This window comes from Alexandromys fortis, unplaced genomic scaffold (assembly GCF_014885135.2).
Source record: "Alexandromys fortis isolate MF-2015 unplaced genomic scaffold, M_Fortis_MF-2015_v1.1 scaffold_310, whole genome shotgun sequence".
In the NCBI taxonomy this organism is placed as follows: Eukaryota; Metazoa; Chordata; class Mammalia; order Rodentia; family Cricetidae; genus Alexandromys; species Alexandromys fortis.
In genome coordinates, this window is record NW_026068202.1 from 833,538 (window position 1) to 860,626 (window position 27,089).

The 27,089-nt window shown below is 37.4% G+C and overlaps 1 protein-coding gene across 6 annotated transcripts in view; it reads right to left on the reverse strand.

Annotated features, from left to right (window-relative positions):
- Nucleotides 1–27,089, reverse strand: part of Ankib1 (ankyrin repeat and IBR domain containing 1) — a 134,635-nt gene that overhangs the window by 50,691 nt on the left and 56,855 nt on the right. For all 6 annotated transcript variants that reach the window (XM_050129980.1, XM_050129979.1, XM_050129981.1 and 3 more), the window contains 2 exons: nucleotides 17,912–18,029; nucleotides 857–1,065 (listed from right to left, as the gene is read on the reverse strand). In XM_050129980.1, coding sequence (XP_049985937.1) covers nucleotides 857–1,065; nucleotides 17,912–18,029 — 327 coding nt within the window. The remainder of the gene's footprint in view (nucleotides 1–856; nucleotides 1,066–17,911; nucleotides 18,030–27,089) is intronic.

Sequence of the window (27,089 nt, forward strand, 5' to 3'; positions counted from 1 at the left end):
GAGTGAGGTAAGCCAGACCCAAAAAGAGGAACATGGAATGTTCTCACTCATATTTGGTTTCTAGCCATAAATAAAGGACATTGAACCTATAATTTGGGTTCTTAGAGAAGCTAAATAAGAAGGAGAACCCAAAGAAAATCCTGAATATTTCTCCTGAATATTAAGTTTTAGTATTTCAAATATGTTGTGTTTAAAATACATTGAATACTTTTAGGTGAAAATAGAGGGCATGCCTTTTCAATTCTTTTTTAAAATTGATTTTTTATTGAACTCTACATTTTTCTCTGCTCTCCTCCCTGTCTCGCCCCTCCCCACTTCAACCCTCTCTCATGGTCCCTATGCTCCTAATTTACTCAGGAGATCTTGTCTTTTTCTACTTCCCATATATTTTAGATCTATGTAAGTCTCTCTTAGGGTCCTCATTGTTGTCTAGGTTCTCTGGGATTGTGATTTGTGAGCTGGTTTACTTTGCTTTATGTTTAAAAACCACTTATGAGTGAGTACATGTGATAACTGTATTTCTGGGTCTGGGTTACCTCACATCAAAATGATGTTTTCTAACTCCATCCATTTTCCTGCAAAACTCAAGATGTCGTTATTTTTTTTCTGCTGAGGGCATGCCTTTTCTAAACTGTTTTGAAGTGAAAAATATTTTGCTTTTTCAACCTATAATTCAGAGATCACAAAAACATTCTGTGGTAGGAAGAGTTTACCAAAGCATGAAAATAACTGAGCTTTCAAAGCAAGGTACAACATTTAGTTACAATAATATAAACAACCACTCCATGGAACAGTATCACACAGTTTCAAAGTTGAAAGACTAAAAGCAAAGCTATGGGAAATACACAAGCCATACCAAACTGGTATCTAGATCCCCAGGAGACAGACTGATTTCATCTGGAGAGGTGACAGAAGAGCGTGTAGTCCTTGGAGTTCTTGGGGAAGGAAGAGTGTCCCAGGCATTGTACCCACTTGGTGGTGGAGTTGGCATCTGCACACCTGACCGTTGGCAGCAGTTCTCTGGGTTGGACATCCAAGCTTCAAGTAATTTCTCCCTGTCCCAATCTAAAAAATAAAACAGATGTCTATCAAAATACAGAACTGAAACCTACTAATCACAGAAACAGGATAAATGAAGATGATATATGTCACCCAAGTTAACAAAATCACAGAATTTATATACAATAGTAACTACAAAGGCATGCCTAAGTAGACTGAAGTTAGTAATGTTTTAAAATATAATTTAAACTCCTATTACAAATATCAATATCTAAGAATGTGCTCAGAATTTCCAGTCATTTTTATTGATATTTTAATGGCTCATATCATTTAGAATTTACTATTTTCTTTAGTAGAGATTTAATTTAGCCACTTTCCTCTTTTAATTCATAATTTTGCAACTGTCTTCACAGTGGTCTCTAGCTGTAAAATGATCATATAGTGCGAAAGGTCATTTGGGAAAGAAACTGGAAATAGAAGAAACTTCCAAAGGAGACTGAGTTGTAAGTACGGTTTTAGTGAACTAAGTATAAATATGTGTTAGGGGAATTTAACTCTGGCTTAATTAAGCAGATAATCTTCTGTAAACAATTATAAAATGGTTAAGTGAAACATGTTACTATAAAATCCAGTTTTTTTAAAAAACAACAAACTAGAATATTCAACTATTTTCCTTGGGGTTGTATATATATCCTAATTTATTTCTCCCAACAAAGTTTTCAGTTATTGTTTAGGAGAAGAAACCAGGATGCAGAGACGTTACTTAACTTACCCAAGCTAAGAAAGAGACCTGAAACCTCCTTGAGATTCCAAGAGTGTATTCTTTCCACTAACACACACTGTCAAGTGTATTAAAAGTGCTCCTCTCAAATGCAAAACAGAACAATATAATTTAGTCATAGCACTTATTCATAAGAGCCAAAGTTAGCCTACAAATTCTATACATGGATGGTTATGTTTATCTTAACACTAACTGCAACGAATAATGGACTCAACCAAGGTTCTAACCAACAGATGAACAAAGAACCCCACCCCCCACATCAACCTAGGTACTAATAACAGATGAACGAATAAAGAACCCCCATATACACTAACACAACTTTTTTTTTTTTTTTTTTTTGGTTTTTTCGAGACAGGGTTTCGCTGCGGTTTTGGAGCCTGTCCTGGAACTAGCTCTTGTAGACCAGGCTGGTCTTGAACTCACAGAGATCCGCCTGCCTCTGCCTCCCAAGTGCTGGGATTAAAGGCGTGTGCCACCACTGCCCGGCACTAACACAACTTTTTAAAAGTTCTTCTAGAAACCAAGCAAAATTAAGTCTTTTAATTTAAGGCAATGGCTTTTCTATTCTGCTTCTACTTCCCATTTCTTATGCCCACTACATCAGAAAACAATGTCTACATTTTCTGTCATTTCCTTAGTATATATAAAATACTACATCAGTTACTATCTCCCCTTTCTTTGCTGTTTCACTCATATGGAAAAGCACTTTAAAAAGTTACCTGCCTTTTTTTTAATGCTTTCCAAGCAATCTGATTTAGATTGCAGAGAAAGAAAAAAAAATTCAAAACTGTTTTATCAGTAGTGATTCATTATATTATATAATCACAGACAAAGTTTGGCACATATTCAAGTTAAATGCACAAATATTCTGAACAGGAACATTCAGTCTAGCCGACAAAAAGAACACTGCAAGTCAAGCTAAACTGACATTGGTAAAGCTACTTATTGTATTATAATGCCAAACTCTCAATGACGTATTAGGAAAACAAGCATAGGGGGAGAGATGCCCCAAGACCAACTAACTCTATCTTACTCTTGGAATAGGAAAGTGGTTGAGTGTTAGAAAAGGTAACTCCTAACCCAGTATGTTCAAAGAAAAAAACAGTATTGGCATTTCTTCTTAAGATTGAAAAAAGTGCAACACATTGAAAAATAATTCTTGACTTTATATAGAAAGCTTAAAAGGAGATTATTAGCAGAGTAAAAAGACAGCTTGCAAACAGAAGGAAATCTTTAGTAGATACATGTTGCTAAAATTAATCATACTCTACCCACCAATGACCCAGTCAGTACATGGACGAATACACAGTTCTCAAAACACACAAACGTCAATACACACTTTTTAAATGTTCGCATTGGGCCACTGGGAGTCCATCTCACTCTCTTCAGAATGACTAAGATGTGGAAGGCTAGGGACCCTTCGTCACTGCTGGCTGGGTCTTAACTGGTACAGCTAATATGCAAATCAGCATATAGGTCTCTCAAAAACTGGAAAAAAAATCTGCCACATACGACACACACACCAACACTTCTAGTTACAGTCAAAAGATTTTATACCTTATCACAGAGATACTTGCATATCTATGTTTGTTGCTAGTCATAAAAGCAAGGAAATGGAATTAGCCTACATGGACATGAACATGAAGAGACAACGAAAGGTGGCACATGCACTGAGATTTAATTCATCTGTAAAGAAAATGAAATGACAAAAACTTCAGGAAAATGAATAAGTCTAGGAATTACTATATCGAGGCAACTCATACTTAGAGAAATACTGCATGCTCTCTCCTACGTGGGTGTAAATATGGGTACACCATGAAATAGAAGGGGACAAGGTGGAAAAAGACTTTAAGGCAGCAGGGAGGTTATTAGAATACAGTGACATGAAGAGGGAAAGGGACTGCTGAGGCTGCAGGAGAATGGGAAGGAGTGTAGGGAGTAGGATCGACAGAACGAACTGGGAACGACAATGTCAAACTTCTTACTCTGTATGCTAACTAAAAAAGCAAAGAATCTACATACACATGGTCAAATGAAGTTTTAGGTGAAAAGGCAATGAGGCAGAGAAGGGTAGAGTTTTTTAGTAAAGGACAAATTTCCATGCAAAAGTTATAATTTTAATCTATATCCTATAAAAACAAACTAAAATTTTATCATAAAACTGGACCTGGGAAAGTAGCTTAGTGGTAAAGGTCTTGCTGAGCATACATGGTGTCCAAGGACTGATCACTAGCTACAGCTTCAGAAAGCTGTGAAGCACAAAGGAAACACAGAGGGAGTCAGGCATGGTGACATACAATTGTGACGCCCATATTGGGGAGGCTTGGACAGAAAGATTGTGACACATTTAAGACTAGCCAAGGGTACAGAGCAAAATCTTAACCACAAACCAACTATCTAGATCAGTCAATCAAAGTTATCAAAATTCCAGATAAAATCTTCATAACTTTAGGTTAGACACAGACTCTATGAGGCAGAATTGGCAACAGCAATGATCCATAAAAATAAATAAAATGATGCTTATTAAATAAAGGTTTTGGTAGCAAGAGAAAGATACTTCTTTTAAGCTGGAAAGCAAATCTGGTTCAAACAAGTAAATAATGAATTTAAAATAACAGAGGAGAGCTCAGAACATGATGCAGACATCTCAACCAATTAAAACTCATCTCAATTAATGAATCTTATATAGTCCCAAATGATGGTAAATTGGTGTAGGAGTTCCTTCTGTTTGTGTGTTGCTTTCATAGGATAATGAAGAAAGAAACTGCCTTGGCCTAGTTGATAGTGTGGATCTTAGGTAGGTGGGGAAGACAGAACTGAATTCTGGGAGAAAGAAAGCAGAGTGAAAGAACCACCATGGAGCCACCAGAATCAGACATGCTGAATCTTTCCTGGTAAGCCACTGTTACGTGGCGATATACAGATTAATAGAAATGGGTTAAATCAAGATATGAGAGTTAGTCAATAAGAGGCTAGAGATAATGGGCCAGGCAGTGATTTAATTAATACAATTTCTGTGTGGTTAATTCGGGTGTAAGCTAGCCGGGCGGACGGGATGAAAAGCAGGCCCTCATCCTCCAACTGAGGCAATTCCAGGATTAAAGCTTCAATCTATTCACGGATGTACTATTGTTGAATAATCTTTCTGTGCTGTATGAAGATGTGCCACATTGATTGGTTTTATAAAAAGCTGAATGGCCAATAGCAATGCAGGATTTTTGGTGCAGAGAGGACACTGGGAAGAAGGGCAGACACCAAGGAGATGGAGAGCAAGCAGGATGGGCACTACAGAGATGAGACAATAAAGTCACAAGGCAGAAAGCAAGTTAATAGAAATGGGTTAATTTAAGCTATAAGAGCTAGTTAGGAACAAGCCTAAGCTATTGACCGACTTTTTGTAATTAATAACAAGTCTTCATGTCCTTATTGGGGAGCTGATTAATGATCCCACTGATGAAAAAGGCTGAATATAGTACTACTTAAAAAACCAGATTCTAGTGGATCCTGATCCCCCCCTCTTCCCCCGAGTTTGCCCTCTGTGCGCTGGCACCCAGTTCGTGAGCTTCGGGCAAGGGGGCTGAAGGTTAAAATACACAGGCACACACAGACAGAAAGACAGCGAATTCCCCTTTATTGTGTTCAGGGGAAGATTATATATAGAGATTGCCACGCTCCAGCCAAACCCACCAGAAACCACTCTCCTGCCATCAGGAACTCCTGAAGGTCTTGTGCTCAGAGCAGCTGTAGGCATTCAGATCAGGGGATTACAAGAAATTCAGGATCTGGGGTCTCACTGCTCCCAACACAGATCAGGGACATTTGTGGAAGCAGGATTGAGCCAGCAACCTGGGCTGGAGCCGGCCTGGGACAGCAAACTCCACAGGTGCAGGCCTGGGACAATGAACTCCAGGAACATTTGCGGAAGCAGGACTGGGCCAGCGACTTAGGACTGAGCAGGCTGACAGGGAACTCCGTGTTGAGTTTGAGCAGATTCAGACCAGGGACATTTATCAAAACAGGATTGAGCCTGCAACCTAGGCTAGAGCAGGCATGACATAGCGAACTCCACAGGAGCAGGTACAGGGAAAGCAACCTCTGAGAAAGTGGGCCGGAGCCAAAGACTTCTGAGGGTCCAGGTGTGAGTCTGGGACCTTCGTGGGAGTAGAACCACTACAGGTCCAGGCGTGAGTCTAGGACTTCCGAGGAACTAGGCCTGAGCCAGGACTTCTGCGGGTCCCGGACCTCTGAGGGAGTAGGCAAAACTCAGAGACCTCTGTGGATTTGGTCATGAGTCTGGGACCTCTGAGGGAGTAGGGTTGAGCCAGAAACTTTGTGGGAACAACCCCAAGCCAGGGACCTCTGCAGGAGCAGATCAAGACAAGGGACATTTACAGAAACAGGTCTGAGCTGGCAATCTAAGGCAGAGCAGGCAGGAGAAACCCCGGGATAACCGAGTAACCTCGAAAAACAAGGAGTGACCAATGGGGTAACTGGAACGGTGACATTAACTGCACCATGAGGAACAACCATCTGAGCCTTAGATCCACTGGCATCTGGAAAACTGATCAACAGAGACACAGACAGGCCCAACTACAGCAATCAGAGGAAAAGATGGGTAGACAAGGTAAGAACACAAGCAACACCACAAAGAGCAACATGACACCAGTAATCTAGTGACCCCACAACAGTAAGACTTGAACAACCAAATACAGATGATGAAGAAGAAAATGACCTAAAAAATAACTTTAGGAGAACGTTTGAGGCCCTTAAAGAGGAAATTAAAAATTCCCTCAAAGAAATGGAGGAAAAGACAAAACAAAAAATTGGAAGACATCAACAAATCTCTTGAAGAAAACCAAGAAAAAGCAATCAAACACATGAAAGAAACTATCCAAGACTTGAAAACTGAAATAGAGACAATAAAAAAAAAATGCCACAATCCGAGGGAATTATAGAAACAGAAATAATAAGAAAATAATCAAGAACCACAAATGCAAGCATAAACAGAAGAATACAAGAGATGGAAGAGAGAATCTTAAGTGCTAAATATACAACAGAGGGAAATAGACTCATCAGTCAAAGAAAATATGAAACCTAACAAAAGCTTATACAAAGTATTCAGAAAATATAGGATAACTTAAAAAGATGAAACCTAAGCATTAACAGGTATAGACAAAGGAGAAGATCAACTTAAAAGCAGAGAAAATATATTTAACAAAATCACAGAAGAAAACTTTCCTAACAAAAAGAAAGATGTGCCTATGAAGATACAAGAAGCTTACAGAACACCAAATAGACTTGACCAAAAAAATTAAAAGAAAGTCCCTTGCCACATAATAATCTAAACACTAAACATACAGAATAAAGAAAGAATATTAAGAGCTGCAAAGAAAAAAGGCCAAGAAACATATAAAGGCAGATGTATAAGAACTACCCCTGACTTCTCAATGGAGAAAATGAAAGTCAGAAAGTGCTGGTCAAGTGTTATGCAGACATTAAAAGACCACAGATGTCAGCCCAGACTACTATACCCAGCAAAACTTTCAATCATGATAGAAGGACAAAACAAGATATTCCATGGCAAAACCAGATTTAACCAATACTTAGCCACAAACCCAGCCCTACACAAAGTACTAGAAAAAAAACTCCACCCCGGCGAAGTTGGCTACATCAATAAAAACACAGACAATTGATCTCACAGCAGCAAATCCCAAAGAAGGGGAAAACACACAAAATAATATCACCACCAAAAAAAAAAAACCCCTAAATTAATAGGAGATAGCAATCACTGGTCATTAATATCCCTTAATATAAATGGACTCAACTCACCTATAAAAAGGCACAGGCTCACAGATTGGATACAAAAACAGATTCCATCCTTCGGCTGCAAACAAGAAAAATACCTCAACTTCAAACAAGCATTGCCTCAAAATAAAGGGTTTAGGAAAAAAATTTTTCCAATCAAATAGACCTAAGAAATAAGCTGTGGTAGCTATCCTAATATCTAATAAAATAGACTTCAATGAAAATCAATCAAAAGCAACAAAGAAAGACATTTCATATTAGTCACAAGACAAATTCACCAAGAGGAAACCTAAATACTGAATATCAATGCCCCACATACAAGGGCATCTCATATGTAAAAGAAACACTTCTAGAGCTTAAATCATACATTAAACCCTTCCACACTTCATGCTTACAGGTCAGTCAGACAAAAAATTAACAGAGAAATAAGGGAACTAACAGATGTTATGACTCAAATGGACTTAACAGACATCTATAGAACATTACATCCAAACAGAAAAGAATATACCTTCTTCTCAGCACCTCATGGAACCTTCTCAAAAATTGACCACATAGTCTGTAACAAAGCAAACCTTAATAGATACTAAAAACTGAAATAACACAAAGTATCTTATTGGATCACCATGGCTTTAAACTAGAATTCAAAAGCAACAATGATTCCAGAAAGCCCACAAACACATGGAAATTAAACAATGCTCACCTGAATCATCAATGGGTCAAGGAAGAAATAAAGGGACAAATTAAAGACTTCCTAGAACTCAATGAAAATGACCATACAACATACCCAAATTTATGCCACACAATGAAAGCAGTATTAAGAGGAAAGGTAATACCACTAAATACCTACATAAAGAAGCTGGAAAAATTCCATACTTGTGAATTAACAGAACATTTGAAAACTTTAGAACAAAAAGAAGCAAACTCACCTAAGAGAACTAGTCAGAAGGAAATAATCAAATTGAGAGCGGAAATAAAAAAAAACCCAAAGTAAACAATATAAAGAATCAATGAGACAAAGAGTTGGTTCTCCGAGAAAATCAACAAAATAGACAAACCTTTATCCAAGCTAACCAAAAGGCAGAGAAAGAATATCCAAATTAACAAAATCAGAAATGAAAAGGGGGACATAACAACAGACACAGAGGAAATACAGAGAATCATCAGGTCATATTTCGAAAACCTGTACTCCACAAATTGGAAAACTTAGAGGAAATGGGCAACTTTCTGGATAAATATCACTTACCAAAATTAAATCAAGAACAGATAAGCAAATTAAATAGACCTATAACTGCTAAAGAAATAGAAAAAAGTCATCAAAAGTCTCCCAACCAAAAAAAAAAAAAAAGTTCTGGAGTAGATGGTTTCAGCTAAGAATTTTACAAGATTTTCAAAAAAGAATACTAATACTCCTCAAATTATTACACAAAATAGAAACAGAAGGAACACTTCCAAACTCTTTTTATGAGTCTACAATTACCCTGATACCCAAACCAAAGAAAGATATTACTAAGAAAGACTCATATCTATCACCATGCACAAAACTCAAGTCCAAATGGATCAAAGACCTCAACATAAAGCCAGCTACACTGAACCTTATAGAAGAGAAAGTGGGAAATACACTTGAACGCATTGGCACAGGAGACCACTTCCTAAATATAATCCCAGCAGCACAGACACTGAGAGAAACAATTAATAAATGGGACTTCCTAAAACTGAAAAGCTTCTGTAAAGCAAAGGACACGCTCAACAAGACAAAATGACAGCCTACAGAATGGGAAAATATCTTCACCAACACCACATCAGACAGAGGTCCGATCTCCAAAATATACAAAGAACTCAAAAATTGGTCATCAAAAGAATAATCCAATAAAAAATGAAGTTCAGGCCTAAACAGAGAACTCTCAACAGAGAAATCTAACATGGCTGAAAGACTTAATAAGGAAATGTTCAACATTCTTAGTCATCAGGGAAATGCAAATCAAAACAACTCTGAGATTTCACATTACATCTTATACCTGTAAGAACAGCCAAGATCAAAACACTGATGACAACTTATACTGGAGAGGTTGTAAGGAAAAGAAAACACTTCTGCAAGCTGATACAGCCCCTTGAGATGTCAGTGAGGCGATTTATCAGAAAATTAGGAAACAACTTCCTCAAGACCCAGCAATACCACTTTTGGGTATATATCCAAAGGATACTCAATCGTGCAACAAGGACATGTGTTCAACTATGTTCATAGCAGCATTGTTTGTCATAGCCAGAACCTGGAAACAACCTCTACCGAAGAATGGATAAGGAAAATGTGGTACATTTACACAATGGAGTACTACACAGCAGAAAAAAATAACGACATCTTGAATTTTGCAGGAAAATGGATGGAGCTAGAAAACATTATTTTGTGTGAGGTAACTCAGACCCAGAAAGATAATTATCACATGTACACACTCATAGGTGTTTTTTAAACATAAAGCAAAGACAACTAGCCTACAAACCACAATCCCAAAGAACTTAGACAGCAATGAGGACACTAAGAGAGACATACATAGATCTAATCTACATGGGAAGAAGAAAAAGACAAATTCTCCTGAGTAAATTGGGAGCATGGGGACCTTGGAGGAGGATAGAAGGGAGGAGGGGAGCAAAGAAAAGTGTAAACCTCAATAAAATCAATAAAAAATAAAGAACAGCACAAGATTCAGATTCACTATTGATTAACTTGGGTGATATTTTCTAAAGTACCCTCTCCCCTTTCTGGGCCTTATATGTTGAATTAAAAGCCTTGTTTCTAGAACAACAATAACAACAAAGGCAAAAATAAAATGACAAAACCAAAAAAAAGAATAAAAAGCCCACCAAAATAAAAAGCAAACAACAAAAAGTTATCATAGAAAGGGTAATGGCAAACAGAAAATTTAATTCGAGTTTAGTTGTGAGAACATAGGTATCTGGCAAAGATGACTATTTGCAAAAGTGCAGAACTGTTACTTGTACTTAGCAGTAGCTGCCTGGCTAAAATCTGGCCAGTGAAATACGTGTAGGAATGACCTATAACACATTTGGGATGGGCTAAAATATGTAACCACACTATTCTTCTCTTTCTGACTAGTTGGCTAGGATGGAGATAAATCATTTCTAGATGTCACGTTTTGATATCCCTGAAGGACTGTGTGGAACTCTGTTTCACATCAAGATAGAAATGCTTTGAACCATGTAATAAGATTAAGAGATGTTTCAACAGCAAGCTGATCCTAAGTGCTAATGTAGTTCTTCCTTACCCACTGAGCACAAGTCCTAAGACTTTCATTAGAAGCCTGTGGATGGTACTGACCCATATGTATGTAATTTTAAGTGCATGTGTACCAAGGACTGTTTTTTAATACAAACATGATAAAGTTCAGTTTATAAATTACCAACAACTACTTGGATAGTTATAGCAACGTACTCTAACAAAACTGCCAACATCAGTATGCTACGCTATTATGAAGTAAAGCATTATGAACTCGAGCATTAGTTCTGTCATACTGTAAAGGCTGATCTAATATGGAGATGGCCACTAACTGATGAAGGGTGAGTACAGCATACAGGTCCCAAAGACTGGACAAAAGACCAATTTGCATCTTGAGCCTGAGGATGTGAAATCTCATGCCATTCTGAATGGTGTGTAATTAAAAACTTAGTTTGATTTTTAAACTTTCCATTGATAATTATGAGCTATAGCCGAGGTAACTAGAACAAAAGCACAGACTGGATAAAGGAGATAATGCCATATGATGGACCCCACTGATGAATAGCCAGGCTTGCACTTTATTTCTTCCAACTATTTTTGCTGTTTTTATTTTTAGGTTTCTGAAATAGACTATAACCCTGTAGACCAGACTGCCCAGAACCTTCCTGTGTAGCCCATAGTGATCCTCCTATCTTTCATTCTTAAGCACTGAGATATGAGGTAGAAGATACTACATCTTGCTTTCTGTACTACATTAAACTACACATACTTTGTGTGAAAGAGGTTAAATAAAAGGATAGAATATATTTAGTGGTGCTAAGAGCCTGACTCTAAAGAAACATGGTAACATAATTTAAGGCATTTCTTATTTCTATTTTAGTTTGGTGCTTTATAGTTATCTTGAGACAGGGAATCTAGGCTCGTCTTAAATTCATCATACTGATGTCCCTGCCTCCTAAGTTACAGGATTTTAAATCCTAAATTACAGGATACTATACAAGTTTTCATATTATGATTGTTAGGCATTAATGTCAGGTAAAAGGAGACCATTCTGCTACTGAATTGTCTCACTAAGCAAGGACTCTACAAACTGAGATGTATCTCCAGTCCCAAAAAGAATTTCTAAACTTAAGTTTTTTGACCCAGGATTTTCTTTGGAATTTAAAAGATGATAAATGAAAAACAATTTTAAAGCAAAACCACAGATTTTAAAAACATCTAAAAATAAAATTCAAGTATGTTTATTCATTTCAGAACTATTGCCTGAAATTAATTAATATATATTTTGGTATTATGGAAACACACACACACACACACACACACAAAGGCGTTTCCAGGCTAATAAAGAAGAAATGCAAATAAAGATGTTTATTATTTTAGTCTGAGTGTGTATGGCATTGGTTCTCAACCTGTGGGTTGTGACTCTCTTAGGGAAACCATTTATTTCTATGTTTTTAGGAACTGAGACACTGCTTCCGTATCCATCTCCAGGCAGGTCCACCGACATAATATGGGCCAACATATGAGTACCTGGAACTGTATGCTTTAAAGGCTTTCAGCATTATCAAGGTTAAGAACCACTCGTGTAAGACATGTATGTGTGTGTGTGTGTGTGTGTGTGTGTGTGTGTGCTGTGTATAGAATATAATGGAAACAAAAAGAGTCCCAAAAGATGAAAGGTAAAAGAAATTCCTAGAAGGGTGGCTTTTAAGGACAAATTGGGATACATGGTAAAAAACAAAAACAAAAACTGGAGAGTCTAACAGCTCAGATGAAGAAACGGGTGTCACAGGTCTACTTTAAAAAACTGGATGGGTTTAAAGTCTGGGGAGACAGTGATCCGTGCAATGATGGGCTCAGATTTGCATTTTAAAGCAACACAAAGTATGTACTGGATGAAAGGAAAACAAAACTAAAGATTAGTCCAAGGTTAACACAATGCTGAAAACTAGTATGTCTAAATTCCAGTTATCAATGGGAATGGAAGAACAAAGAAGATGAGCTGAGGCTGGGGTACTTAAGAACAGAAATGATGGGAACTAGCTAGAAATGACACATTTCTGCCAGGGTAATTAGTGAGACTGGTGTCCACCTATCAGTGAGTAGTTAACAGAGCATAGTGTTAGGTAGTATGGAAAATGACTGATAAGCACGTAGACATACAGTTTAGAAAACCTGGTTACAGTCAAGACGATAGATTTGCAGCTATTATCACGTCATTTTAAAAACTATTCATTTCATAGTAGTCCACTTAGCAAACTTGTTTAAATATATTTATTTCTGAGCTCGACCTCACATCTTAAAAGATTCTGATTCTCTGAAGTTTGCCTTGGAATCTATGTTTAATTTCCCAGACCATTCCTTTTATAGTAAATTTAGGAGTCATTGGTACATAACTAGAACACTGTGGTCCAGAAGGAAAAAACGATAGAACCATGCAAGCACTAGTGATAATGGTGTGATTCTGGAGGGTTAGCCAACAAACTGGCAACAGTGGTCCTTAATCCATGATGAAACACCAAGTTCTGAATATGTATGTATGTATGTATGTATGTATGTATGTATGTATGTATGTATGTTATTTATGTTATTTTGAGACAGCGTTCCTTTGTGTAACAGGTCTGACTGTCCTGGAACTCCTAGCTTTGTAGAAGAGGCTGGCCTTGAACTCACAGATCCACCAGCCTCTGCTTCCCAAGTGCTGAAATTATTATGAACAAAAGATGACACAAACATTTTGGGAAGTAACCAAGTAACATTCTATTTTGGTGTTCAGGATAAAGACCCCTTGCTAAAAATAGACAACTAGTGTAGTGGCATTTCAAATGTATTTTAATAAATAAAGACTGGTGATGTTAGAAGAAAAAGAAGGGAAATTTGTACAAGTACAATGATACAAATAAATGCACATATTCTTTGTTATCTTATACCTGCTATGAATATTATATATTATAATAATGGTTGCCTTATAATAAAGTATTCCTCATGCTTTCTTTGTATGTCTTATGAAATTTGTATCATTCACCTCAATTTTCTACTTCTGTAATGAAGTAATCCACCACTGTGCTCACTACTTCAAACAGACAAATTTGTTTTAGGCTTTTCTCAATATAAAAAAGTAGAATATTTCACTGTGCATCTTAGTCACTGTTCTGATGCTGTGAGGAGACACCATGATCAAGTCATCTATTATGACAGGAAGATTAATTGAGGTTTGCTTAGGGTGTCAGAGGTTCAGTCTACTACCAATATGACAAAGGACATAGTGGCAGGAAGGTATGATGCTGGAGAGGTAGCTGAGAGTGACACCCTGGTCTGCAAGGATGTGAGGAATGGCTGGAATGGGTTTTTGGAACCTCAAATCCCACTCCCAGTGATATACTTCCTCCAAGAAGACCACACCTCCTAATCTTTTTACTTTTTCAAATAGTGCAAGTCACTGCAAACTAAGCATTCAAATATATGAGCCTCTGGAGGCCACTCTTAATTAAACCACCACACTGTGTCTTTATTTTTCACCCTCTGCCATCTTCTCTTTGTTCTGCAGTTTTGATTTCTGATCTGTATTCTTTTCCCTCCCTGAAGGTTTTCTCGTAATATTGTCAGAGAACATGTGAGCTCTCAATACATTCTATTTTTTATTTTTTATTTTTTTATTTTTTGCTGGTCTAACATTTAACCTTTACTTTGGAAGAATTGTTTCTGGATATGTAAATCTAGGTTGTCATTCTATGTTTTGTTTTTAATTTAAAACTGAAAATACTTTATTCCATTCTCTTCACACTACAGATCTTTTGTGTAGAAGCCTCCTTTAAGTAGTGCTCCTTAAGGTTTTCTGTACAGAAGAATGAATTTATCTAGCCCTTTCTTTCTTTTCCTTTTGGTTCCTTTAAAGTTTTTTTCCTGGCCACTGCTTTTCTAAAGTTAAACCTGAAATCATTAGATGTGGACATTAAGGTATGATGTATTAGCTAATCTCCAGGTTCTACAGGCCTAGAACGCTGATCACTGTCCCCGCTCAGGCCCTGAACCCTATGTGCAGGCCTAACACAGCTACTTAACCAGGGTCAATGACTGAGTCAACTCTGGAATCCTTTGACACAGAGTAACAGTCACAGAGACACTTAGTATTTCCCTATAGAGGAGGTACCTAATGGTTTCTGATGGCTGGGGTGTTTTATTCCTTTCCCTGTGTTAGTGTTTGATGTCACACAGTTCTCAAGTTTGTTTTACTGTTTTCTAAAACTCTGTTGCTTGTTGTTTTGACTTTTCTTTGTGAAGAAGAAAGAAAATGTGCTATGCCATCATTTTAGGTTTGTACAGAATTTGACTTTATGGCTTTTTTCATATGGTGGAGATACTTTATTTTTATTATTATACAGATTACTTATCTTTTAAATGGTATTTATATTATATATTAGTATTATTCATACTTTATAAAGTAAAATGTTATTAGCTCATTATAATTTTTAAAATAAATAATATTAGACATATGACTGACACATTGCTGACGATATTCTGCTCAATGTTTAAATCAGTAATAAATGCTTACCTAATATTTATCATTTTTAGTAAAAATAATCAACCCCCTTTTCTTGATTTTCCTATACACATAGTATTTTATCTCTATCTGTGCTCCTCATTGTGTATGGAATATTGCAGATTACTCCTCTTATGTAAATATACATTGGTGCCTATTTACCCTTCCATTCTGTCACTTCTTGCTACTCTGAATTCCTGTGGTAGCTATAACTCTATTCTTGACTTCTCAGAGAACAATAGTTTTAGATTCTCCATATGTGATATCATGTGGCATTTGCATTTTTGTTGAAATAGGAGCGGTGGCGGGGCTGTGTCCCCAACACCCCGGCCGCTTGGTTAGCTCATGCCCGAAATAACAACACACAAACTGTATTCATTGAAACACTGCTTGGCCCATGAACTCTAGCCCTTACAGGCTAATTCTCGCACCTGGACTAGCCCATTTCTAATGATGTGTGTAAGCACCCCAAGGTGCGCTTACCGGGAAGATTCTAGCCTACATCCATCCTGCGTTGGAGGAGCTTCATTGCGTGCATCTGCCTGGGATGGCATGGCGTCTCTGCTCCAGCAGAGCTGACGGGTCTCTCCGGGAGCAGAGCAGAGTCTGACCTCACTTCCTCTTCCGNCTCATGCTTTCTTTGTATATATATATAAAAAAAAAAGACTGCCTGAAAATCTGAGAGTAAAACAGTCCCACTGGCCAGCCTTACAGACCAGGTTATAACAACCACACCTTTAATCCCAGTAGCCACAAGAGTTACCATAGAAACTAGGTGATACATGCCTTTAATCCCAGCCCTAGAGAGGATTATAAAATGGGAGACAGCTCTCAACACAGTCTCAAGAGATTCCTAGAGGCAGGATCGTCATTTCAGGTAGAAGTAAGAGCCAGCAGCTGGCTGTTTGGCTTTTTGGATCTTCAGGTTGAACCCCAATTTCTGACCCAGAGTTTTTATTAATCATGCTTCAAACTAGAGTTTCAAATAACTAGAAGAGAATATTTACTATTGTTTTAAAATGTATTTTGTTAAAATTCAGCACTTACCTTTCTGTTATGGGATATTTATACACTGTGTCAAGATGTATTGCTGTGATTTGTATAATAAAACTCTTAATGGTCAATAACTAGGCAGGAGGTATAGGCCAGACATCTAGGCAGAGATAGAATTCTGAGAAGAAGAAAGCTAGAGTCTCTAGCCAGATGTAGAGAGAAAACAGAAGGTGCAAGATGGAAGAGAGATAACACAATGTAGCAGAACATAGATTAATATAAATGGATTAATTTAAGAGCTAGCTGAGACAAGTCTAAGATAAATGTCAAGCTTTCATAATTAATAAAAAGTCTCTGTGCCATTATTTGGGAGCTGGCTGGTGGGACTGAGAAAGACTCATTACATTCCTTTTTATGTAGACAAAAGGAGGGAAATGTGGGGTATCTGTACACTGTGTGGAGATGTACTGCTGTGATTTATGTAACGAAAAGCTTTACAGCCAATAGCTAGGCAGCAGCGAGGGAGCTCTGGGATGAAGAAAGGTGGAGTCGCCAGCATACATAGAGGAAGAAGGACATGCAGGAGGAGAGGTAAATCCACAAGTCACATGGCAGCACATAGATTAATAGAAATGGGTTATTTTAAGTTATAAGAGTTAGTCAGAGGGCTGGAGAGATGGCTCAGAGGTTGAGAGCATTGCCTGCTCTTCCAAAGGTCCTGAGTTCAATTCCCAACATGGTGGCTCACAACCATCTGTAATGAGGTCTGATGCCCTCTTCTGCCCTTCAGGCATACACACAGACAGAATATTGTATACATAATAAATAAATAAATATTAAAAAAAAGAGTTAGTCAGAAAAAAGCCTAAGCTAAGCTCAAACTTTCATAATTAGTAAGAAATCTCCGTGTCATTATTTGGGAGCTGGCTGGCAGGATAGGGAAAGATTCCTTACACCTTTCTTTTTTAAAATTATTTTAAAGTCAGGAAATGCTTTTCTTTTAAGCCAGATAAAATAGCAAATATAAGTACGCAAAGAGAGTATAACCCAGCATGCAAAAACTTCCAAAGTGACTGTGCTAAGAATCATAGAGGTCAAAGGACAATTTGGGTAAATTTTTTTAGTTGGTTATATCTTTAAGGAAAAAGAAATAACCCAAAGCAGTAAGTTAAAAAAAAAATGAAAAAACAAAAATATCTTATAAGAGATACTATGTTCTCAAATATTAATTTCAATTTGGACATTTCATGTGAGAAACAGCTTCTGAATAAACATAATTGATAACACAATTTAATTGAGCTATACAATTTGACACTTGAATGACTTCAACAAAAATTACTCAGCAGCTAAGGCCAAAAAAAAGTTCTAATTTTCTTTTTGATTTATAGCCACTTCATGCATCAAATGTAAAGTGTTATAGGGTGATGACTATTAGAGCAACATGTGCACAAAAACTATGTCAGTTCATTTTAAAAAATTTCATATTAAAACTCAGAAATAGCCCTGTTTAACTCTGAAGTTTCAAAAGGCGCTGAGTTATCAAAAGTAAGACATTTCTCATTACCATGAGCTCGAAGTAGCGCTTCAGCAGTAAACAGAGGGGCCTGGAGCATGTCTGCAGTCTCCACAATAAGCATATCCTTTAATCTACGAAGATCCTGAGGCCTTAATCCTTCATAAGGCTTTGGAAAGAAGAGAAACAACGTTAAATTGGAGAATATATTCTATTTAATATTTCAGTTTCAGTTCAGATGTGGAAGGACCTTTTGACTCCACTACCTTGATTTTCAGTATATCCTTGCACGGGTCCACTTTAAACCACAAGGGATTACAATGAGAGACCAAAACTGTACAATATAGTACAACAATTCTGGAAACTATATGAAAAAAAAACTACAAGAATAAAAACAGAACCACTAAGTAATAACCATTCTTACAGTCCTCATGTAATTTTATCTCGTTTACTACTGATGTGAGTCTGTCGTTTGTGAATATCTGAATGCTCACGAGGCACAACTAAACAGTAACCATCTTTTAGCAGTAAACAGAGAACTAAAGATCACATTTAAAAAATGCAGGATTTCCCAAATGTTTGGGAAGGAGAAAATAAATTCACATAACCCCCAAACCAGCTGAGAATATGGTCTGGCAGCACCTACAAGTTGTTAGAGATCTCGGGGAATATGGTGTATCTCACCTACTGTAGTTGATCTACAAGTATTTACAATTTGATACGGTTTCTAATCCCTTGATTTTTTAAGAAAAAAATATCACGACAACCATTTCATCAGTTCTTATAGAGCATGTGAGTAGGGCTGTTCACAAAGGTAATTTCTGAGGTAAAACAATTCACTTCTTGATCTCTATATGTCTCCTAGCAGTCACATAAAAGGTAACAAATATGTTAGTTTTGAAAAGACCAGTAGAACTCAAACATATAAAAGTTTACTTTTTTTTTTTACAAAAAGTGTACTATTTTAAAAATACAGAAAAATTGAAAACCTATAGATAAAGAATTATAAAACACAAACATTCAAAAAGGTGCAAACTTATATCTCTCAATTTATCCAAGGTTAGAAAAACAAGATTAACACTTAATGTTGGTAAGGTTTTAGGAAGCTGGTCTTCAGATACACTAGGTTGAAAAGAGAATCTTCCTTTTACATATAAAACTACATATAACTTAACAATTTGGTGTCATGAGCTTTCCTTTAGAATATTCATGTTTTAACCCATGGTAGAATTCTATTCCAGTGTAAACAAAACAGGCCATCTGTAGTGTTACTTGACAAAGAGAATAAATGCCAGTAGCTCAAATACATATTAACAGGGTTATGCAATACCTTCATGTTACATCATTCATCACTCACTTAAAATGATTTCCCTGAGTTTCCAAAAATTCAAAGAGTTAAGAATAAAAGCTGTTAAAAATAAAATATGTGAGTCAGGCGGTGATGGTGCATGCTTTGAATTCCATCACTTGGACATCAGAGGCAGTCAGAACTCAGAGAGTTCTAGGCCAGCCTGTTCTACAGAGCAAGTTCAGAGACAGTTAGGGCTACACACACACACACAAACCCTTTCTCAAAAAACAAACAAACAAAACAAAACAACCAAAAAAAAAGGGAAAAGAAAATATGGAATATCATTACAACATAAAAATAAGTAAGAGGCAAAATGCTGAGGATTATTTGAAAACAACAGAAAGCTAAACTTTAAAAATAAGGAACTATTAACAGTGGCAGTGTTAATCTTTAGACAGTGCACAATCTTTAGAGCTCTTCTAATTAAATACTAAGGAGCAAACTTAGGTTAAACACATTTTCTATCACACGGAATAAACACCCTACTTCATCTGTGTATATTCCTGCCATGGCTGAGATCATGTGATCACATGAAATTAACTACAAAGAAATGGAAATTTAACCCATGGTTCTATGTGGGGGATATCATTAAATGAAAACTGCAACTTAATCCCAAGTATCATTAGAAAAGTGTCCAAAGTTTGTTGTTAAGCTAATTATTAAACATACCTTTCCCTGAAAAATATAATACATCCCTTCATAGATAAATCTTCAGAATTTGTTCCAGAAGTTACATATAATCTATCACACAGCTTCTTCAAAGGGTGTTCCCTGTTCGGCCATACATTCATAGGATTGCAACCTGCCTCAGCAGTAGGACTTAGGTATTCCCAATGGTGGCAGTTGTGTATTTCTTGCATGTGTTTCCTAAAAGTTCTTTTTCAAATTAGTAATCATTTTACCTCCTTTATGTTAAATCAACTAAGCAAAGAGGAATTGCAAGTTTATCAACAACTCTACAGGTCATTGTTATCCAGAAACCAAAAGTGCAAATAAATATGAAAATTAGTCTTTCTTGCAATCCTGACAACATACAGAGGATCTAGATTTCAGATAGCTAAGAGTCCACATACATTAATCTTTTAAACTGAAGTGGGAAACAATGGAAGAGTTCTTGACAGACAAAGGCATACTGCCTTCATGAGCACATAACACAATTTCTGTGAAACTCTGAATTAGAACTGTAATTAGGTCACGTTAAACATTTTAATACATTGTTCAGAACATGAACTCTCCCTTCTGTGGCAAGGATTAAAATGAAGGTGCCTTTCTGTTTGCTGTTGCAAAGATAAATGGTTACTGTTTTCAGATTACAAGTCAGTAACCTTTTGACCTTTAGAAAAGGTCAAAACTAATATGAAAAAAGAAACTAAATTGAAAAGAAACCATAAATAAAAGTACCTCTTCTATAATCTGAGTATACTACTGCTATGAAAAACACCACAGAAGAAATGAGCAACAGCCTAATACACAAACTACTATTTTGATAATACTAAAAAGATAGTTAATTTTAAAAACTATTTCAGAAGAACTATGATATTAAGGAATCATAAAAGAGTACTTTTTTTCTATTATTTATTACAGAAATGAAAACTAGCCAACCACCTCAGCTACAGGTGAACATGGTAAAACAAAACAAAACAAAAACTGCTCAGGAACCAGGCAGTGGTGGCGCATTTCTTTAATCCCAGCACTTGGGAGGCAGAGGAAAGTGGATCTCTGTGAGTATGAGGTCAGCCTGGTTTAGAAGAGCTAGTTCCAGGACAGCCAGAGGTACACAGAGAAACCCTGTTTCAAAAAAAGGCGCTCAGTCCACTGAGGCACTTGTACATATAGGTCAAGGAAGAAATAAAGAAAGAAATTAAAGTTCTCCTTGAACTCATTGAAAAGAAAAACACAACATATCCAAACCATGGGACACTATGAAAGCAGTGCTAAGAGGAAGGTTCAGAGCACTAAGTGCCCACATTAAAAAAACAGAGAAAGCTCACATTAGAGACTTAACAGCACAGCTGAAAGCTCTNAAAGAAGCAGATTCTCCCAAGAGGAGTAGAAGACTGGAAATAAACTGAGGGCTGAAATCAACAAAATAGAAACACAGAAAACAATCCAAAGAATCAATGAAACATTCTCTTTGAGAAAAATCAACAAGACTGACAAACCCCTATCCAAACTAATCAAAAGGCAGAGAGAGAACCCACAAATTAACAACATCAGAAATGAAAAGGGGGACATAACAACAGATACTGAGGAAATTCAGAGAATCATTAGGTCTTACTACAAAAGCCTATATGCCACAAAGTTGGAAAGTGTAAAAGAAATGGACTTGTTTTTAGATAAATAACATATGCCAAAACTGAATCAAGACCAAGTGAACAATTTAAATAGACCTATAAGTCATGAGAAAATAGAAGCTGTCATAAAAAAAACTCCCAACCAAAAAAAGCCCAGGACCAGATGGTTTTAATGCAGAATTTTATCAGAACTTCCAAGACGAGCTGATACCTATACTCCTTAAGGTGTTTCACATAATAGAAACCGAAGAGTCATTGCAAAATTATTTTTATGAAGCTACAGTTACCATGATACCAAAACCACACAAAGACTCAACCAACATAGAGAATTACAGACCAATCTTGCTCATGATATCGATGCAAAAATTCTCAATAAAATACTGGCAAACTGAATCCAAGAACACATCAAAAAAATTATCCATTATGATCAACTAGGCTTCATCCCAGAGATGTAGGGCTTGTTCAACATATGAAAATCTATCAATGTAACCCATCATATAAATAAACTGAAAGAAAAAAAAACCATATGATCATTTCATTAGATACTCAAAAAGCATTTGACAAAATTCAACACCCCTTTATGATCTTGGTCTTAGAGAGGTTAAGGATACAAAGTTCATATCTAAATATAATAAAAGCAATATACAGCAAGCTGACAGCTAATATCAACTTAAATGGAGAGAAACTCAAAGCCATTCCACTAAAATCAGGAACAAGACAAGGCTGTCCACTCTCACCATATCTCCTCAACATAGTGGTTGAAGTTCTAGCAATAGCAATAAGAGAACATAAGGAGATCAAGGGGATTCAAATTGGAAAGGAAGAAATGAAACTATCATTATTTGCAGATGATATGATAGTATACATAAGCGACCCCAAAAACTCTACCAAAGAACTCATACAGCTGATAAACATCTTTAGTAATGTGGCAAAATACAAGATCAACTCCAAAAAGTCAGTATCCCTCCTATACACAAAGGATAGAGAAGCAGAGAGGGAAATCAGAGAAACATCACCTTTCACGATAGCCACAAATAGCATGAAGTATCTTGGGATGATACTAACCAAGGAAGTGAAAGATCTATTTGACAAGAACTTTAAGGCTTTGAAGAAATTGAAGAGACATCAGAAAATGGAAAAATTTCCCATTCTCTTGGATAGGTAGGATCAACATAGTAAAAATGGCAATTCTATGAAAGGAAATCTATAAATTCAATGCAATCTCCACAAAATCCCAACAAAATTCTTCACTGACCTTGAGAGAACAATAATCAACTTTATATGAAAAAACAAAAAACTCAGGATAGTGATACAGGAGGGTCTTCTATCTATCTGTTGCTTTCATTGGTTAATTAATAAAGAAAACTGCTTGGCCTGATAGGTCAGAACATAGGTAGGTGAGGAAGACAGAACAGAATTGTGGGAGGCAGAAAGCAGAGACAGGCAGACGCCATAAATCTCTGGCCCGAGACAAATGTAGGTTAGGATCTTTCCCGGTAAGCCACAGCCTCGTGGTGTTACACAGATTTAATGGAAATGGGTTAATCAAGATGTGAGAGTTAGCCAATAAGAGGCTAGAGCTAATAGGCCAGGCAGTGTTTAAATGAATACAGTTTCCCTGTAATTACTTCCGGTAAAGCTAGTTGTGTGGCGGGATGCGGCCCTCTTGCCTCATCACTACAATTGGTGCCCAACGTGGGGCCAGTGTTTGAATGAATACAGTTTCCATGTGATTATTTTGGGTAAAGCTAGCTGGGCGGCAGGCCGCGGCCCTGCTCTCCTCATCACTACAGGATAGCCAAAACAATCCTATACAATAAAGGAACTTACGGAGGCATTACCATCCCTGACTTCAAACTCTATTACAGAGCTACAGTAATGAAAACAGCTTGGTATTGGTATAAAAACAGAGACATTGACCAATGGAATAGAATCGAAGACCCATATATTAACCCACAAACCTATGAACAAAAGAGCTAAAAGCATACAATGGAAGAAAGAAAGCCTCTTCAACAAATGGTGATGGCATAACTTGATATCAACCTGTAGAAGAATGAAAATAGATCCATAACTATCACCATGCACAAAACTCAAGTCCAAATGGATAAAAGACCTCAATATAAATCTGACCACACTGAATCCGATAGAAGAGAAAGTGGGAAGTTGACTGCAACACATGGGCACAAGAGACCACTTCCCATGTATAACCCCAGGAGCACAGACAATAAGAGCAACAATGAATAATTGGGACCTCCTGAAACTGAGAAGCTTCTGTAAAGCAAAGAACACTGTCATTAAGACAAAAAGCCATCCTACTGAATGGGAGATTTCACCTACCTAGCATCAGACAAAGGTCTGATCTCCAAAATATATAAAGAACTCAAGAAACTAGACCATTCAAATTCTAAATAACCTAATTAAAAATTGGGGTATTAAACTGAACGGAGAATTCTCAACATAAGTAGTTCAAATGGCCAAAAGATACTTAAGGTCATGTTCAACCTCCTTAGTGATCAGGGAAATGCAAATCAAAACTACTTTGAGATACCATCTTACACCTGTCAGAATGGCTAAAATCAAAAACACCAATGATAGCCTATGCTGGAGACGATGTGGAGTAAGGGGAACAATCATCCATTGTTGGTGGGAATGCAAACTGTGCAACCACTTTGGAAAGCAGTGTGGCGATTTCTCAGGAAATTGAAAATCAATCTACCTCATGATCCAGCAATACCACTTTTGGGCATATACCCAAGAGATGCCCAATTATACTACAAAAACATTTGTTCAGCTATGTTCATAGCAGCACTATTTGTAATAGCCAGAACCTGGAAACAACCTAGATGCCCCTCAATGAAAGAATGGATAAAGAAAGCGTGGAATATATACACATTCGAGTACTACTCAGTGGTAAAAAAAAAAAAAATGACATCTTGAATTTTGCAATGGATGGAAATAGAAAACACTATCCTGATTGAGATAACCCAGACCCAAAAAGATGAATATGGTACCTACTCACTCATTAGTAGACTCTAGCCATAAACAAAGGACATTAAGCCTATAGTTCTCAAGCCTAGAGAAGCCAAATAACAAGGTGAACCCAAAGAAAAACATATATAGATCCTCCTGGAAATTGGAAGCAAACAGGATCGCCAGGCAAAAGTTGGGAGCGTCAGGGTGGGGGTAGGGGTGGGAATGGATTTGGGGGAAGGGGAGAGGGGGAGAGAAAAAGGAGAAAGGAAGGACTGGGGAGAGCTTGGGAGAGTGGGAGGGTGGAGATGGAGGAAGGGCAGATATAGGAGCAAGGAAGAAGATATCTACATTAAAGGAGCCATTTTAGGGTTGGCAAGAGACTTGGCTCTAGAGGGGATCCCAGGTGTCTATGGGGATGTCCCCACCTAGGTCCTTGGGCAGCAGAGGAGAGCGTGCCTGAGCTGGCCTTCTCCCACTATCACACTGATGATTATCTTGAATATCACCATACAATCTTTGTCCGGTGATGGATGGAGATAGAGACAGAGACCCTCATCAGAGCAATGGACTGTGTTCCCAATGTCCAGGTGAAGAGTCGAAGGAGGGAGAAGACGAGCAAGGAAGTCAGGACTGCGAGGGGTTGGTCCACCCACTGAGACAGTGTGCCTGATCTAAAGGGAGCTCACCAAATCCAGCTGGACTTGGACTGAACTAGCATGTGATCAAACTGGACCCTCTAGATGTGGCTGCCAATGGGGGCGGACTGAGAAGCCATTGATAAATGGCACTGGGATCCGTTTCTACTGCATATACTTACTGGCTTTTTGGGACATAAGTCTATTTGGTTGCAAAGCTTCCTAGACCTGGATTGAGGGGGGAGGACCTTGAACTTCCCATAGGGCAGGGTTCCCTGCCCTTTCTTGAGCAAGGAAGGGGAGGGAAGTGGATGAGTGTGGAGCGGGATGGGAATGGGAGGCGGGGAAGTGTAAATTTTTGAATGGAAAAATAAAAAAAAAGGGAAAAAATAGATCCTTGCCCTACAAATGTACCATGTTAACTTTAAGACATGCCAGTTATAACACAATGATGTGTGTAAAAATTATGAGAGCTTAATGTATAAATAGATGTCATTTGAAACTGAAAAATAAAGACCCTCAGTCCACTGAGGCATTTGTGCATATAGACCTGATGCCCCGAGTGTTCTCCCACTACAAAACAGCAGCAGAAGTGAACCTGTAAACACACACACACACACACACACACACACACACACACACACACACACACAATTTCAAGACATAGAAGACACTTAGAGGAGAAAAAGAGATGGCTTCTATTACATATAATATCAATGTTTTTATAGCTGATCCCTGATAGTAGCCTGGGAAAGAAAGGAGAAAAAAGTTACACAGAAAGTCCTCCATTCAACTTCTTTCAAGTAGTATTTCTTGCTTAAATGCCGATACTTGGGGTAGCCTATACTTTTACCTGATAGGAAGCTTCGCCCCTACAAAGCAATTAGGTTTGTTCTGCTAGCCAGATTATCTGGTTAAGATAAAGTCCAGCATGTGGGAATCTGTCAGGAGAAGGATCTGTAGCCTTTCTCTGTGTACTGCCATTTTTCTTCACTAACTCAAAGGTGGGCATGTAAACTACATTTCAAAATGCATATTTTACAGAGATCTAATCATCACCAGTGTTTTAAAATTAAAAAAATCATGTTTTTCAGTTTTTTATGGTAGTACCATAAATAAACCTAATTAAAAAATGGGGTACATATCTAAATAGAGAATTCTCAATAAAGGAATCACAAATGGCCAAGAAACACTTAAAGAAATGCACAGCATCCTTAGCCAACAGGGAAATGAAACTCACAAGGACCCTGAAATCCTACCTTACACCTGTCAGAAAGGACTAAAATCAAAAACACGAGTGATACCTCATGCTATGCTGGAGAGGATGTGAAGCAAGGGGAACATTCTTACATTGTTGGTAGAAATGCAAACTTGTACAGTCACTTTGGAACTTTTTTTTTTTGATTTTCGAGACAGGGTTTCTCCGTAGCTTTTTAGTTCCTGTCCTGGAACTAGCTCTTGTAGACCAGGCTGGTCTCGAACTCACAGAGATCCACCTGCCTCTGTCTCCCGAGTGCTGGGATTAAAGGCGTGCGCCACCACCACCCGGCTTTCACTTTGGAACTTAATATAGTGGTTCCTCAGAAAAATTGGGAATCGATAGACCTCAAAACCCAGCTTTATCACTCTTGGGTATATGCCCAAAGGATACTCCATCCTATCACAATGACAGCTTTATTCATAATAGCCAGAAACTGGAAACAAGCTAGATGTCTCTAATCCAAAGAATGGATAAAGAAAATGTAGTACATTTACACAATGCAGTATAATTTAGCTGTTAAATAATGATATCATAAAAATTCACAGGCAAATAGATGGAACTTGCAAAAAAATAAAAATCATCCTGACTGAGGTAAGCCATACTGAGAAAGACAAATACGATATGTACTCACTTATAAGTTGCTATTAATTGTAAAGGAAAGGATAATCATGCCACAATCCACACACCTAGAGAGGCTGTTACAAGGAGGGCTCTA